A 17,755-nucleotide genomic window follows, 5' to 3' on the forward strand; every position below is an offset into this window, starting at 1 on the left:
TGATAAGAAGTGAGTGTAGGTAAGGAAATTATCTCTGAGTACTGGTCAGTAGAAATCTGTATATGACAGACATGATTTCACACAACTATGAGCAGGATGACTTACACAACAGGGACAGTGAGGCACCACCAGGTGTTGTTGAAGGGACTCTTCCTGAACAGAGGCTGTGAGCGGTGAACGTAACTCAGGGAAATTACCACTGAAAACGTTCCAACAACAACAATATAAGAGACGGTCTGATTCTAAAAGTCACAAAGAACATGACACATTAACTGTTGTTCATGCTGCACCTGTGTGTAGCACAAGAAAACCAGCCATGAGCTTCTGGGTCAGCAACAGCCCGTTGGACAGCTCACTGAACCAATGAAGAGCCACTGGTGACGAGCTACAAACACATTTACAAAGTTCTTTCAACACATGGAGGAAATCGCACTTCTATATTACTTATTTCTTAAAATCTGCAAACAACCCCAGGTGTTGAGGTGCTTGTTGATGGATCATCTCCCTTTACGTGCCTGGGTGTTAATATAGAGCTGCAGGTGATTATGGTATTATTACTCAGCGTCATGTTTGTGCCAGCAGGGCACACTGACTGCAGGGTGAAGCCAAACACCAGAAGGTATGCACACACAGTGAGGCCAAATTTTAAAAGGAAGCAGCCCAAAAAGTAGTTCTGAGTCTGAAACAACAAGAGAACAAGAAAACAGTCAGGTTCAGTGGAATTCAGTAGAGTTTCAGTCAGCAATCACATATAACCACGAGGAAGGAAAACTGAACTATGGTGAACCAACAAACAGACACAGTAGAGCTTCTAGGAAATGGAGAAAGGCCATAACAGAACATCTAGTTGTGACATAGAGATCACAGATAACCTAAGTGTTAACAGATTGGGCCGGGCCTTGTTAATTTCAGTACTGGAACCCTGAAGGATTCAACACTGCTCCCTGAGCTTTTTTCAACTCCTTTAAGTGAGTTTTCTTAAAATGGCTCTTTAATGATACATTGAGACAAACTATTGGAATTCAGACACCTACAACCATGAAGAGGAGGGATTTTGACCCTATAGGAACAATGTGTCATGCACAGGTGACACATACGTATTTAGAAATTACTATGGGAACCAAGTTGTAACACATATAACTGACAGGGACCCTGACTAACACAGTTAAACCTAAATCTGTGTTGTTTTGGTTTATATGCTAAATAAATTATAATTCTAAATACTCAAATTAGTATAGTATAGAACAATCTGATAAAGCAAAACTGCAGGGTCTAAAGTAGTTATATAGGCCTCAGCATCTAAATTAAAAACAAGAGTATGACCGAATTTGCCCAGAGGAGGTCTTGCTTAGGAGATGTATGCATCCCTGACATTTGATTAAAACAAATCCAGCGTTTTATTTTTCTCTGGTAGAGCAGCTGACAAACAATTAAAATGTTAGAAGAGTAGCAGAGAGGGAGACATTATAAAATCACCAGGGTAATACCAAAAATACATTGGGGTGTTGTGTTTGTAGCTTAGCAGCGACTGAGCTGATGACATCACATGCAATGTTGGCACCTGAACACCATCTGTTGTTGGCAAGTACCGCTAGTCTGCCTCCTTTGCTTTGCTGGTCCTCTTTAAATCTCTGTTTGCTCATATAGTCAGAAAGTCTGGCATAAAAAATATCCAAAAGTAAAAAAGTATCAGCAAAAATCCTTCTAGCTGCACACCATCCAAAACCAGAGGGAATAATCATCAAAAAAAGGATGTTCCAGCCAGCAAAAGGAGGAATAGAGGTTTTTAAAACAGAATGATTCAAAATCCAAGTAACAGAGCTACATATGCTTCTAACTTGAGCAGCACAATTCTAGAACATATAGAGAATTGTACCCCTTTCCTGGAAAAAGAAACATAACTTTGTTTATTTCAGCAAATATAAACTGAAATTCCCACATGACTACCCTTGATTTTTGTTTTAGTCTACTGCATTTCTACAAAGCTAACTGGCAGCTCATCCTACCTTCTTTGGGATTGAATCCAGGTTCTTCCCTGTGGCAACTGTCATAACTAAAGTGTCTGGTGGCTTCCCCAACAGTGACACACTGCCAAAACAATTTAAATAGTAAAATAAATGACAGAAAATTGGTGCAAATTGGTAATTCATTAGCTCCCAATATGTGGAGTTGGTGTGTACCTAAGTAAAGGGTAGCTGAAGCAGGACATCCAGAGGATATCAGTGGTGTTCATGGGAGGAGGAAGCTGAGCGAGACAGGCCAAGAACTAAAACAAAAAGCACAACAATAGACTTCATTTAGACACAAAAGATTGTTTATGTTTGAATCCTGCAAACAATATTCCTGCTGTTTGCTGTCATACCTGAAGAATAACCAGACAGAGTTGGCACTGCAGCAGGAAGAGAAAGCACTTGCGTATACTAGACGTTGTGTGTCGTGCCTAGAAAATAATTTAGCAAAATTAGAGTCAATATAAATTTCAGGTCTGTATTTGACTCACTGTCTGGTGATGGCCTGAATGTGACAAACCTGCTCTACAAGTTTGATCAAGCTAACGCTGTTTCCTTGGTGGAAAGCGACAGAGCAGCCCAGGCTGTTCAGCTGTCCTGCCAGTCTCAAAGGAGAGAGTCCTTCAGCATCTCCATTAAATCCTCCTCCTGTGGCATAGCCAAAGGTCTCCCATGAACACTGAGATGGATACAGAGGGTCCAGCCCAATACTGTGGAGCCAACAGATCGAAAACATAGCAACAGTTCCATCAGCCTCAACTGCTTCTGCAGATGTAATGGAAATTATTCTGGTATCTTTAGCTTCAGAAACATGGTGAAAAATGTTTTCACATGTGGAGAATTAACACGATCGCTATACCTGAGATCACTTTGCAGAAAAAGGCGGCTATTGCGGAAATTGGCAGAGCTTCCCAGACAGCAGGTCACCTCCCTGTTCTCCTGCATGATCTTCATCATCTCACACATGGCTACAGAGAAGAAAGTAAAACAGTCCAAAATTTGCACTGAGCCATTTTCTCAAGAGACAACACTTCAAATGTTTAGTTTATCCCAGGGTCTGAGTGGGCCTTCATTACTCATGGTAAGACATGCACCTCATCTTTAATTGTCTGCACTCAACACTCCTACATTTGTGTTTCCCTTCCCAAACATTTTTGTTTGTCTCAGTGTACCTCAGTGATATATACTATATACATAACAGGGAGATCCAGAAATCAGTGTTTAAAAGCTTAAAACCTCATCTTTGTAATCAGTCTTGTTTCCTCCACAGTTTTACAAACCTGTGCCTCTCCATGTCTGTTGATGTAAGTGGTAGAGTGAGGTGTCCTTCAAAAGGTGACTGAACTCACAGACAGTTATTTTACAAGTTATTACGTTTCTGTAAAAACCACAAACTGAAAAACAAAAAGAACAACAAAAACCAAACGGCTCATTATTCAGCTACCTTCTTTACTATGAGCAAGTTGTTGTGGCGGGTATATGGGGCTCTTTATCTGATTCTATTGAAGAAATTGAAGAATTAAGTTCGAGTGCTAATAAATGTAAATTATTTTGACAGCTGCTGCCAGAAAAGTTGAAACCTGCCTCCAGCAGGAATCAGGTCCTTGACACCTATAAGAGCCATAAGAGGTGCAGACAAATTCATAAATCAAATGCAAACTTTTTTTTCTCTTCACTCTAACCCCCAAATAAAAACTCCACTTACATAAAAGTTAGTGTCGGCTGAACATGGTGATATCGAACCTAGGTCAAGGGCGCAATTTCCGGGGGGGTTAGGGGGATTATGACCCCCCCCAAAAATCTGATCAAGTCAATATGACCACCCAATGTAATAACATCACTCCGCTTTACAAATAAATAATGCATAAATAACTTGTTGATTTTCTTTTATTTTCATTTGCCAGCAAAATAACATCATCATCTGGTAATGTAACCCCCCTCCTCCTCCTCCCAAAAACTTGGTATCACCCAACCCGCTTTACCCATCAAGCATTCAGTTTGTTGTAATTTTGATTAAGTTGCTGGTAAGAGTGGTAGTAGTCTCAAAAAAGGGTGACAGACAACAATTTTTCACTGTTGATCGACAACAACACCTTGTAAAAAGAGCGAAAATACAAATGAGGTAAATATATAGATGAATTCTTCAGTTAGCTTTCTCTATGCTGCTCGCACACGCGTGTACACGCAGATACACTGAATGCCGGTGTATGTAGACTAGCTTCAAAGTACAGTGGTACCCAGGAGTCTTGTTAGGCCTGTCACCTGGACCTCTAGGGCTGAAGCTCCAAATGTTTCCATGAAAGAAGACATTTAGTAGTTTATGTCTGTTCAAAAGATGCATTAAGCCCCAAAATGACAGACTTCACTTTTTTTCTTTTTACCGTGTCCTGTCCAGCAGAGTAGCACTCAGAATTGTTGTCTGAGTGCCAATAAAAAGCCCAACAGATTTACTTTCACAAGTGGAGCATTACAGCTAACGCTTTAAAGCTCTGCTTGATATTCATAAAAATAAACTTTATTAGAAACTGCTTTGGAATTATTTCAACTGTTACAGACACGGAGACACAAATGGAAAGGAAAAAAAAGAAAAAGGGGAGAGAAGGAGAATAGAATGGAGGAAAGAAAGAAGGATGAAGAGAAATACAAGATAACACCCTGCTTGCTTCTACACCTTCGGAAAATGTTCGTATTACCAGCCTTTTTACCGAAAGGTGCACGGCACTTATGAATGCAAGATGTATTTAGTGGTAAATTAGTTTTAGTCTGTGAGGCAGACACCCAGTGTACTTTTAAGGCTAGGCTTAAAACTTTCATTTTTGATAAAGCTTATAGTTAGAGTGGTGTGATGGAAATTCTTTTAAAAACATTCCACAGTTTATGACCTTTGGTTTACCTCACTCCCCTGAACCTCTGTGTTATTGGAGAAAGCTGTAAAAGTCATTATCAGAAGTTTAATGGTTAAGGCCATTTTTCAGGGTGATGCCTTTGGGAGAGTAGATGGTTGTTCCTAGGTAACCTTGTCACCTTTGAACCCGAGAAGGGTCTAGGGTTGTAAAACACAGACTCTTTGCAGTTGAGATAACACTGTCCTGTTCTGGTATAAATACTGTGTGTAAATAGCGTTCGGGGCTCTGTTCAACTGACTTGCTTGGTGACAGAGTCATTCAAACGCTGAATGCCTTTGAATAAAACAAGACAAAGTCCGGATTTTCTCTCTTCTTGTGAGTCAACTTCTCTCCACTTTGATAAGAAAATTCCACAACAATTTTAGCGTCACGAACAGGATCTAACGTGCCAGAGGAGACCGCAGGAGGGGACACGGACGCCTGGCCAGCCTGGAGACGTTGTCCTCAGTCCACCTCCATATTACGGTAGTGGAGTCCGGGTGCCCGCCTGCGGCTTCTGGCTGATTGGATACGAACTAATTGTCTACAAATATATCTGGGTGAGAAGTTGCTCTGTATGATATAATGTATATTTGTTTTTACACATTAACCATCATCTCCTAATTAATTAATTAGGTTCTGGAGTTGCGAGAGGGAGGACATCAGCTGAGTGCCACGTTACCCTGTAGAGGTAAATAGGGAGGTTGTTATTGGAAACAATAACAAAAAGCAGAACACAGGGTTTTGCGGGTGGTTTTTTGCAATTTTCTACACCTCATAAAGGAGAAAAGCCAGTCGGCAGACGTGCCGCTGAACGGGTAAAAAGAAAAAATGGGTTCCGGAACCTCAAAGGCATTATGGGTATGTATCTCCTTCTCCAGACTCTGCGATTTATAAAATAATGAAAGAAAAAGGTGGAGATGATTGTGTTACATGTGCTTTAATTTGGGAGGACGGGACCCTGGATCTGGCTGTCACTTGCATTGAAGAGGGGTCTCTTAAGGAGCGTGAGGTTTCACAAACACACACACAGTTGCATGATGATACTGATTCACATAGGTTGCTTACAGAGGCCATATTACACTTAGAAGGTGCCTCCGTAGTTTTACCAGGCACGTATCTCCATACACAGAACCCTGCTTTTAAAAGAATGCCTATGTTTTCTATGATGGATGAAGAAATTTATTTTGTTGTAGATTCAGGAGCGACACACTCTGTTTTATCAGCTAAATGTATCAAAGAGCAGCCAAAATTGAGTGGTCGTTATGTTCATTCTGTCTCTGCTTCAGGTGAAACAGTTAGGGAAAGTTTTTCGGTTCCTCTAAAGTGTTCCACTCCACAGGGAGTGCAGTTAAAACATTCTTTTTTGGTGTCTCCTTTGTGTCCTTTAAATTTGATGGGTAAAGATTTGATGTGCAGATTAAATATTGCTATTATTTCAAACCCTGATGGACTGACAGTTCACACTCAGAAAGACTTTGACTATGACTACATTGCAGTACATTGGGCCCCAGATCAACCCTTATATGCATATGAGTGGAAGCTTCCAGTTGGTCCTGTACCTCAACATTTTGTCACATTGGCAGTAAATGCTGTGGCACCTGGTTGTGATTTAATGAGTGCAGATGATCTGCATTGTACTTCACATGTATCTGAAGGACCTGATTTTGATTATGAGGACAGTTGGTACAAAATTACAAATGAGAGAGTGCACCTCTCTGACATGTACTGGAATGATCACATAGCAGCTTTATCTGTGACTTTGACCTCTGAACAGCTGCATTTTTTTCAAGTTTCTGGTTCGGTGCCGCATGTATCATTGGCCAAGTCTGAAAATATGGAATGGAAGGATGTGGGGTTTTTTTGTTAGACACTGTCTCCTAGCCACGAATTGGAGGGAGACAGATGTCCCATATGTGTTTGCGTCTCCTTCTCAAAATGCTTTTAAAAGACATTGTCCCACTGTTGTTTCCTGTAGTCGTACAGTGCAACTGATTTCACATTCACATCTGTTTTTAGCTACGGCTTCTTCTGCGGATGCAGATCTTGAGGAGCTGCCTGATTCATTGTGGGCTGCTCACAAATATGATGTTGGTCTTATTACAGATTGTGAGCCAGTTGTTGTTACTCCTAAATCAAACTACAGGCCATGTCAGAAACAATACTTATTGAAGAAGGAAGCTTTGGAGGGAATTCGTCCTGTTTTTGATTCCCTCCTTAAAGCTGGGGTAATTGTACCCTGTCCAAATTCACCTGTGAGAACACCGTTGTTCCCTGTAAAAAACAATTAGGCCCCCTGGAGAGCCTGACGAATGGAGATTTCTCATGGACCTTCAGGCTGCCAACCAGTCTGTTGTGGCCCGTGCACCATCAGTTCCGAACCCTTCTACGATTCTGTCACAAATTCCACCAGAAGCTAAATATTTTTCAGTGATAGACCTGGCAAATGCATTTTTTTTCTGTCCCTGTACACAAGGACAGTCAGTATTGGTTTGCTTTTGAGTTGGATGGGAAGCCATATTGTTTTACTCGTCTTTGTCAGGGCTACACAGAGAGTCCAACTATTTTTAACACAGCTCTGAAGGACTCTTTGGCTGATTTGACTCTGTCTCCTGGAACTGTCCTTACACAGTATGTTGATGATTTATTATTATCAGCAGGATCAGCGGATCAGTGTAGGAAAGACACCTTGAAACTGCTCCTTGAAACTGCTTCAACATCTTCATAAAAAGGGTCACAAAGTTTCACGATCTAAAATGCAGTTTGTACAGGAAGAAGTGACATTTCTTGGTCATGTTCTCTCACATAAAAACAGAAAACTGTCCCCTCAACGCATTGAAGCAGTTCTGAAAATCCCAAAACCTGTCACCAAGAAACAAATGATGTCATTTTTGGGTATGACAGGTTATTGCAGAGCTCACATTCTGAATTACTCTGAGCTGGAAGCGCCTTTGGCCAGTTTAATATATGGGCGGAGCTTGGCAGCTGCAGACAAAATTGAATGGACAGATGAGGCAGAACTGGCTTTCATTGATTTAAAAACAGCCGTCTTCTGCGCCTGCATTGGCTTTACCAAACTCTGACAATTTATTCAAATGGTGGATGGAAAATCTGGTTTCATGTCATCTGTGTTGTTGCAATCTCATGGTGATCAATTGCGACCTGTGGCTTATTATTCCAGTAAGCTTGATCCAGTTGCAGCTGGGCTGCCAGGTTGTTTGCGAGCTGTTGCTGCAGCTGAGAAAGCCGTGTTGGCATCACGTGACGTTGTTGGATATAATCCATTGACAGTTTTTGTTCCACATTCTGTTTCCATCATCCTCCTGGAACAAAATACGTCTCATCTATCAGCAGCAAGGTGGCTGAGGTATTCTTCAATATTATTGGACATGCCCAACATTACAATTAAACGTTGTAACACTTTAAATCCAGCCACACTACTGCCTACTGAGGAGGATGGTGAAAGTCATGACTGCGCAGCTGTCTTAAATGTTGTTTGTACCCCTCGTCCTGACTTGCAAGACACCCCTTTGACTAACCCTGATCTTATCTTGTATGTAGATGGGTCTTCCTCCCGTTCTGCAGTAGGTCTGAACCAAGTAGGGTTTGCAGTGTGCTCTGACTCAGCTGTTTTGCGCTCAGGTCCTTTGCCAGCGCATTACTCAGCTCAAACAGCTGAATTAATTGCTTTGACTGAAGCTTGCAAGTTGGCAGAAGGAAAGACTGTGACTATTTACACAGACTCAAGATATTGTTTCGGAGTGGTGCATGATTTCGGGGCCTTGTGGAAACATCGCTCCTTTTTGAAATCAGATGGAAAACCTATCTTGAATACTAAACAAGTGTCTGATCTTTTGGATGCTATTATGTTACCCGCACGTTTGGCTGTGGTTAAGTGTGCTGCGCACACAGGACAGTCTGATTTTGTTTCTAGGGGTAATGCAGCCGCAGACTCGGCAGCAAAAACTGCAGCTTTGAGGCCTTTCTCCTCAAATGAATCTTTTCTTTCTCTGACTGATCCGCAAGCTGTCACTGTTCCTGAAATGCAATCTTTTGCTACTTCACAGGAAAAAGAAAAATGGCGAAGAGCTGGGTGTATCTTTAACAGCAGTTCTGGCTGGCATGTTTCTGATGGTAGACCATGCCTGCCTAAACATTTTTTGTCCCTGGTTTGCTAAATGGACGCATGGATTGGATCATGTGTCCAAAGGGGGAATGCTGGATATGGTTAAAAAATATTGGTATACAAATGGGTTTTCAGTGGTAGCTGAAAATTATTGTAAAAGATGTTTGTTCTGTGCTTCTCACAACCCCTCGAGGGTTCCTGCACCATCACAGGCGGCACATCCACCTCCACGCTTCTCATTTCAGCATTTGATGATGGATTTCATTGAGTTGACACCTGCTGAAGGGAAGAAATATTGTTTAGTGGTCGTGGACATGTTTTCTAAATATGTTGAAGCGTTTCCAACGAAACACGCAGACAGCAGTGCTGTAGCGAAGTCTTTGTTGACAGAGATTCGTCCCTGCTGGGGAATCCCAGAGGTGACTTCCAGTGATAACGGGACACATTTTGTTAACAAAGCTTTGCAAGAAATTAGTAAGCTTCTAGGTTTCCAGTTGAAGACACATTGTGCTTACCACCCACAATCAGGTGGAGCAGTAGAACGAGAAAATGGAACAATAAAAAATAAGTTGGCTAAATGCTGTGAAGAAACAGGTTTGTCCTGGCCAAAAGCTCTCCCTCTGGTTCTTATGTATATGCGGATGAGGAATAGATCCAGAGCTAATTTGAGTCCTTTTGAAATCCTTTTTGGGAGACCTGCAAATACAGGGGGAAGACCGAGTACTAACCTAAGCACACTAACAACTGCTCATTTTGAACATTCCATGTTGGAATATTGTAAGGTTCTGTTACGTTCTCTCTCTCTCTCTCATCAGACGGTGAAAGCTGCCTTACCCCCAGTAGCTGACAGACCCCTGCACCAGTTCCAGCCAGGACAGTGGGTGCTGATTAGAGATACCAGGAGACGTCACTGGAGAGACAAGCGGTGGAGAGGTCCGTTTCAAATTCTGCTGGTGACTCACACTGCTGTAGAGGTCCAGGAACGTGACACCTGGGTCCATTTTACGCACTGCAAGGTGTTCACTGGAACACCACCTGAGCAGCATCCTGGTTCTGAACCTCCTACCAATGACCGCCCACCTGTACCAGACTGGTAACAGGGCAGCTTGAAGCGCAGAAGCCACTCAGGAGAGGCAGCAGGATTTTTGTTTTTTTTTAAGTTGTTTATAATTTGTTTTCTTTGAGAAAAAACTGTTTGCTTTCTGTACCAGAAGAAAGGACATTCCACTTCAAGGTCACGATGCAGTTAAATGGAAGATGGTCTGTTCTGATGCTAATGATTGGTATTGCAAGTATTTTTATAACTCTTGTGTTCATTTGGGAAAAGGTACAGCAAAGACAATGTAAGGCTAATTTGAGGAATTGTGTTAATAATACTGATTCTGAGCTGATTCGAAGAGAGATTCATCACTTTTCTGACTACTATGATCATGCTGATAATGTCTGGTGGCAACTAATGCATCAAACCGTGAGGAAGATAAGAAATGATAGTTGCTATGTTTGTTGTTTGATTCCACATGCTATTAATGATTAACCATTTTTGGTACCAGTTCCTATTGATACTGCTTATACTCTAGCTACTTTCTTTCCAGATAACCGGTTGGTGGAGGTAATTTTTCCTTGGGTGAGGAATTATACTGTAAGAAAAAGCAGAAATGTTAGTAAATTTTCTAGTGAGACTAATTTAACGTGTGCGTCTACAGGAACTCTTTATAGATTTCGGGGTAATAGAAATCCGATTAAAGATCCAGATATTTGTATTGCTCAGGAGGAAAGCACACCTTATTTCCTTGGAAAGACGGAGGGTTGTAAAACTATTATACCAGTTTCATGTGCCTTGACCCACATTAATACATCTAGACCTTGTCCTGTCAGGTCTGATCCTTATACTATTTCAGAATCTTTGGCTCCAGATCCTTTTGTGTTAACTCTTAATCTTACAGCCTTACCAAATGGAAGTCAATTGTATGGCATGGCAAGTAAATTAACCAGGGTTCTTGTTACTTTTCCTAGTAGAGATGGGTACTCGTGTCCTAAGAATATGGTTTGGATGTGTGGAAACAGATCATATCTGTATCTGCCTGCTAATTGGTCTGGAGTATGTTATCTAGCTCACTTACTACCTACGGTCACGACTTATGATTCAATCAGCCCATTATTAGAGAGGAAGACAATGCTCAAACGGCAAAAGAGAGCTAGGATCCCACATTGGAAAGGGATTTTGGGTACAATTTTTCCTAGTTATGGTGCTGCTAACGCTGCCCATAGGATTAATGAGTTGTCAGTTGAGTTAGAAAATCTTACTGCTTTATCTGAGGAAGGTTTCACTGTTCTAACTACGGAGCAGCAGGCTATAAGAACTATGAGTTTGCAAAATAGAATGGCTTTGGATTATCTGTTAGCTGAGAGGGGTGGTGTTTGTCATTTAATTGGGGAACAATGTTGCACTTTTATTTCTGATGTGTCTAATAACATGACAAGTATTCATGATAAGTTTGAGGACTTGCTGACGACCCAACGGAAGGAAAATATGAGTTCCTCTTGGAATCCTTGGTCTTGGTTCTTTACTGGTGGATGGACATCTTGGTTAGTAAAGATTGGAGTGATTCTTTTATGTTTCTTTTTGATTTTGATGTTTCTTTCGTGTTGTATTATTCCAATGGTTAGGGGAATGGTAATGAGACTGATACATTTTTCCATGTTACCTGTTAATAAGGATGTGAACTTAATTTCTGTTTGTCATGATTGTGATGATTCTGCATTTGAGGTGACAGATGGTATGGATACCGATGGATTTTATGTTGCTTAAGATGATTTAATGATGTGCTAACTCTAAAGTGTTTGGGGAGTTATTACTGATGTTCAGCATTTTAGTGGTATACATGGAGTTTTGGGGTTTTTTTTTTTTTTTTGCGGTGTTCTTATTTTTTCAGTTTTGTTTTCCTGGTGATTTGCGAACCTTAGCTCTTCGTGAGGGCCATGACTATATGGTGTTTGATTTATATATCTTTTCCTTTTTCTTCTTTGTTTTTTTTCTTTTATTTTGATTCTTTTTCTGGGTGTTGGTTTGCTAGAATTTTTTGTATGATTGTTTTATGATCATAAGGGGGGAGTGTGATGGAAATTCTTTTAAAAACATTCCACAGTGTATGACCTTTGGGTTACCTCACTCCCCTGAACCTCTGTGTTATTGGAGAAAGCTGTAAAAGTCATTATCAGAAGTTTAATGGTTAAGGCCATTTTTCAGGGTGATGCCTTTGGGAGAGTAGATGGTTGTTCCTAGGTAACCTTGTCACCTTTGAACCCGAGAAGGGTCTAGGGTCGTAAAACACAGACTCTTTGCAGTTGAGATAACACTGTCTTGTTCTGGTATAAATACTGTGTGTAAATAGCGTTTGGGGCTCTGTTCAACTGACTTGCTTGGTGACAGAGTCATTCAAACGCTGAATGCCTTTGAATAAAACTTATTAAGGCAAAGTCCGGATTTTCTCTCTTCTTGTGAGTCAACTTCTCTCCACTTTGATAAGAAAATTCCACAACAGTGGCATAGGTTATCCTGAGGTATCTCTGTGGTTATGCTGCTATAGGCTTAGACTGCTGGAGGACATAATGACCACTTTCATTCTCTCTGCTACATTCTCATACTACTCTCCAATTTTTGCATTATTTGCTGTTATTTCAGCTTCTAACTTTATGTTCTCTCTCATTTCTCTTTCTAGAAGCTACACCTAGCCTGACTCTGTCTACCTGTGACACCTTTCTGGAGAGGGGCATTGTCCGAGCTTCTGCTGGCAACAACTTAATGTTCACCCTCTACCGATGACCCACATGGCCCTGTCTTTCAGTGTTTAACCCTTTCTCTCTCCTAGACATAGCTACTGACTGAGCTTCTACTGTGACTAACCATATATGCTCTCTTTCAGACTCTAACCTTGAAAACTGGCTCAGAGTTTATCTGTTCTTTCTTTCTAGGTGAAACGACTAAAGGAGCTACATCCATTAACATTTACTTTTCCTTCCCATAGAAAGTACTCCTGGATCAGTACTTCTGTGTTCTTTTTGTGTCTCTGCTCTGTTCACTCAAACCCCCAGTCGGTCGTGGCAGATGGCTGCTCACACTGAGCCTGGTTCTGCTGGAGGTTTCCTCTCCACTGTCGCTACATGCATGCTCAGTATGAGGGATTGCTGCAAAGCCAACGCCAGTGACTGTCTACTGTCTCTACATGTTCATCTAGGAGGAGTGACTGCTACAAATCTCTGACTGGATGCAATCTGCTGGGTTTCCTTAGATAGAAAAACTTTTTATCCAATTTGAATAAATAACTGAATCTGCTCAGAATGGGCTAATTGTAAGCTAGCGCCAATCACTGATTCACCCAGCAAGACATGAGGTGGAGGTTCACTAATGAGCATCATCAGGGTGTGATAGAAAACAACAGGAACCCTCTCTGTGAGCTTCTAGCTGGATCTGCATCATGATGTTAAATATATGTGATCTTTAGTCAAAATCAAAGCATTTAAACCTAAAGTTACAAAACACATTAAAAGATCCTTCAGATCATCACATTGCATCCCATGACTGCAGCTAGTCCAATAGTCCAGTTCTACATGTAGACAGAAACAGGTGTTGCTCAATTAACCAGGAAAATATCTCCTGGTGCCAGTAAGACATAGTAGAAATAGAAAAGTAACCCTCCTCTCTTTCATACAGTGAGGAAAAGAAGTATTTGAATACCCTGCGACTTTGCAAGTTCTCATGGAAATCATGGAGGGGATAGTTTTTTCTAAATATCCTAAAATGTGTAATTTGCTGCTTCAGCCAAATGTTTTTCATCAGTTATAAAGTGTTATTCTTTTTTTTTTTTAAGAATTTGTTTGGCACTAGAGGCCTTTATTTTGATAGTAGGCAGACGGGAAGGAGGGGCAAAGAGAGGGGGAGACATTCGGCAAAGGTCACCGGGTCCAGGACTCGAACCTGGGACGGCCTCTTCGAGGACTGTAGCCTCTGTATGTGGTTGCGCGCTAACCCCTACACCACCAGCGTCGCGCCCATAAACTGTTATTCTTCATCCTTCACGTAAACTAACAAAAAATGAAAACCACATCAAATTATTGTGAATCTTTTGAAACGCCACAATGCAGCATTCATGAATATGAAGATGCTCTAAAAATTTAAAATATTTGGTTCTGTGTTAGAAAAAAGATGAAGTAAAAGTAAGCTTTTTATTATTTGCAGAACTGATGTGGAACAGAAAAACTGCAGAGTAAATACAAAGAAAACAGGAAAGTTAAGTAAATCACAGTAAAAGCATTAGAATAAATTTTAAAACTGGAGCGCAAAATTAGCCTGACTCCTTTTAAAAAAGTAAATAATTCAATAAATAAACACTTAGGCAGAGACCCAAAGTTAGGCCCTTGACCTAGGGCAGGGGTCTTAAACTCCAGTCCTCGAGGGCAGGTGTCCTGCAACTTTTAGATGTGTCCCTGGTCCAACATACCTTAAACAAATGGCTGCATTTCCTCTCAGTATGCAGTCAAGTTCTCCAGAGTCCTGCTAATGACCTAATTATTTGATTCAGGTGTTTTGAAGCAGAGGAATATCTAAAAGTTGCAGGTTACCGGCCCTCGAGGACTGGAGTTTGTCACCTCTATCCTAGGGTGACCAGATGTTCCGATTTGCGCTGGACTGTGGCCCATTTTTCACTCCTATCCCAGGGTCCCTCAGACAAAAACAATGTCGCGCATTTGACTGGGTCTAATTTTGATAAGTCAAAAAACTATTTGACTGGAGCTTTTCTGAAATGCAAAGAAAGCAGAGCTGCAGTCAATATCACAGAGCTGTCAATCAAAATATGCAACATCAGCGTCCCACGTCATGACCAACCGGCTTGCCACAATGCTAGTAAAATAAAACAGAACAAGGAAAGGGTTTTCTTGTATAGCTTACATCATTAGGCTATACAGAATATAATGGAAAATATGTCACAGAAAAGAAAATGCAGCCACAACAAAGACTGGGAAACAGGTTATAACTGGGTGAGGCCAGTGAAAGGTGATCTCTGAAGAATATTTATGAAGTTTCCCAAAGTTATTTTTCAATTTCACATGGAGGCGAGTACGATGTGAAGAGACATTGTAAAAGTGAGTCGCACAAGAAATGTACAGCTGAAAAAGCCGCCTGCTAATCTATGGAATCATTTTACTCAAACCCAGAGATGACAGCCAGACAGACAAGGTAACAGCAGCAGCTGAGATTAACAGTGTTAAAATTTAAAAGTTTGCAACCTTTTTTTCAAACTTGTGGTAATACAATGTTTCAAAGCAGAGACTGATGAATGTAATGTGAGATCTTAGTTAAATTCTAATTTATGACATCATCATGGTGTTGGGAATGTGTCCCACAATGGCCCTCATAAGCATTCTTGTTGTCCCGCATTTGTTTTTTTGATATCTGGTCACCCTAACTGAACCCTTGGTTTGGTGATAAACATCAGGTGCTACAAAAATGCAAATGAATAAAATTATGTAGAAATAAAACTAGTCTCAATCACCAGAAGGATTATTAAAAAACATATAGATAGTCAAATACCCGGAAAGAAATAAAATGTATTTAAACAAAGAAATGTGACTCACTGTCTGGTGTGCAGTCGGTGAAGAGCGGCACTAGAAGAGGCACATTATCAATGTTCTTCAAATGAGGACGAACCTGGTGGATCCCACGGGGCAGCTTAGCCTGAGAAAGAGCAGGAAGATGTAAACTGTAAAACAACACAATCAGACTAAATATAACGTTAAATTCAAGTTATTTATTCTTTAAAATGATCTAAAAGCATCAAATAAGCACAAAATGCCTGGCAACAATGGAAGAAAGTTGAATGAAATGAATACTGCTTTATGTCAATGTATGGATAAGGTGATGATTACTCTGTTACAATCCTCCAGGAAACTTGGCACGTCGCTGTCTGTGGGCTGAAAACTGGCCAGATCGGACTGAGCCTCCTCCTCCTGCAGCAGGGGACCCTCTGCTTCATCTCGGGAATCTTCAGAACATAATAGAGGAAAATGGACATTGGACAAATAACAGATCTTATATACTGTTGCCATTGCTTTGGCGGATGACCTAAATGAACCATCCCAGGTCTAACTGGTAACACAGGTTTGCCTCCAGTATGGCTGCTTAACCTCTCACTGCAGTGCAGATCACCATTCAGGGTTTATTTACCTGCAGTAGCGCAAAACTTGTGTACAGTTGGTTTTGGGAAGCTAACATCTCTCTCACTGAACACAAAATCCATGGAACTTGGAGGGAATCCATATAAGGTGGAAACAACAGAGCTGGTGACGGTTTATATGACCAGCACATAATCCAGAGTTCCTACACAATATTCAGGTCAAAATTCCAGACATTTGCAAAGTTCTAAGGTCTTTACACTCATTTTTATTTAAAAAAAACTAGTGACTTCTATTTTTACATACAGTTTATTATGAATTTCCAGCATAGATTTCTGCAGTGGACAGGCTTTAGGTATGGAAATGCCAACACAGGAGGGAGGGAGGGAGGGAGGGAGAAAAAGAAAGAAAGAAAGAAAGAAAGAAAGACTGACTGACTGACTGACTGACTGACTGACTGACTGACTGACTGACTGACTGACTGACTGACTGACTGACTGACTGACTGACTGACTGACTGACTGACTGACTGACTGACTGACTGACTGACTGACTGACTGACTGACTGACTGATTTAGAAAATGGGATAGAAACTCTGGACTTGGACTGCAGTTCTAAATTTCCAGAAAATTTAAACGTACTAGTCTATTCATTTACACATTTGCCATAGCCAGGAGACAGCCAATCACATCAAGTACTGAAGCATGAAAGGTTTTATGAAACTTCTCTAATATTTCAAAAAAGGCCAAAATAGTTGAAAGAAGAACCTGGAAAAGCTGATTAAAATGCTAGAAGATCATCCTATCTGTTAATAATAACTGAAGTTTGAGAAGCAAACCTACCCTGGTGGAGGTCTTCATGCAGCGAACCATGGCCAGTGCTGGATGGAGCTCCCTCACAGGGACCATCTCCATTTGCAGTCAGAGATATGTGACAGTTCCAGCCTGTTTCTAATCCCATCTTCTCTGCAAACACCTACACAGAAACATCAATATGTTCTCATAGAGAACCATCCCACAGAAGATCACAGGTCTCTACCTTAAACAGACTGTAGTCATTAAGTTTTCCTCATTTAGCTTTAATATTTGTAATGATGTGAATCTCAATGAGGGAGATATTTATTAATTAAATATATTCAGTGGTTCCTTTCAGATTCAGCTTCAGTAGAACAGTGACTGTGTTATAATTTACTTCTCACAACCTTACAGAAGGTCTGCAGCACCTTTAGATGGAAACAACTCCAACCATTTCTTCTACCCTGAAGCTGAAGCTCACGAAAGCCTCGTTTTTCATCCTGTTACCTTTAAACAGACCTAAACCAGGTTGGTGAGGTCTATATTTAAATCTGGAAAACTAAAAAACACTTTTGTAACTTTAGAAAAACAAGAAGAGAGACCAACAAAAGGAGTGTTTGAACTACCTCTGCCTTTACATCAGATAAGCTACATGAGATATCTGCACCATCTGATAGCAGCAACATCTGATTCTTGTCCTCTTTTGTCCAATCACCAGAGCTTCCACAGTGGTCTTTCTCTTGGCTTTAAATGGTCTTGCTCCTCCATACC

General features: G+C 40.8%; 1 protein-coding gene across 4 annotated transcripts in view; it reads right to left on the minus strand.

Moving 5' to 3' along the window:
* tmem94 (transmembrane protein 94) overlaps nucleotides 1–17,755 on the minus strand; it is a 71,001-nt gene that overhangs the window by 5,731 nt on the left and 47,515 nt on the right. For all 4 annotated transcript variants that reach the window (XM_047376771.1, XM_047376770.1, XM_047376773.1 and 1 more), the window contains 11 exons: nucleotides 17,033–17,165; nucleotides 15,945–16,060; nucleotides 15,654–15,753; nucleotides 2,869–2,977; nucleotides 2,530–2,719; nucleotides 2,363–2,440; nucleotides 2,181–2,266; nucleotides 2,007–2,088; nucleotides 516–679; nucleotides 291–385; nucleotides 106–199 (listed from right to left, as the gene is read on the minus strand). In XM_047376771.1, the coding sequence (XP_047232727.1) occupies nucleotides 106–199; nucleotides 291–385; nucleotides 516–679; nucleotides 2,007–2,088; nucleotides 2,181–2,266; nucleotides 2,363–2,440; nucleotides 2,530–2,719; nucleotides 2,869–2,977; nucleotides 15,654–15,753; nucleotides 15,945–16,060; nucleotides 17,033–17,165 (1,247 nt within the window). The remainder of the gene's footprint in view (nucleotides 1–105; nucleotides 200–290; nucleotides 386–515; nucleotides 680–2,006; nucleotides 2,089–2,180; nucleotides 2,267–2,362; nucleotides 2,441–2,529; nucleotides 2,720–2,868; nucleotides 2,978–15,653; nucleotides 15,754–15,944; nucleotides 16,061–17,032; nucleotides 17,166–17,755) is intronic.

This window comes from Girardinichthys multiradiatus, chromosome 10 (assembly GCF_021462225.1).
Source record: "Girardinichthys multiradiatus isolate DD_20200921_A chromosome 10, DD_fGirMul_XY1, whole genome shotgun sequence".
NCBI lineage: Eukaryota > Metazoa > Chordata > Actinopteri > Cyprinodontiformes > Goodeidae > Girardinichthys > Girardinichthys multiradiatus.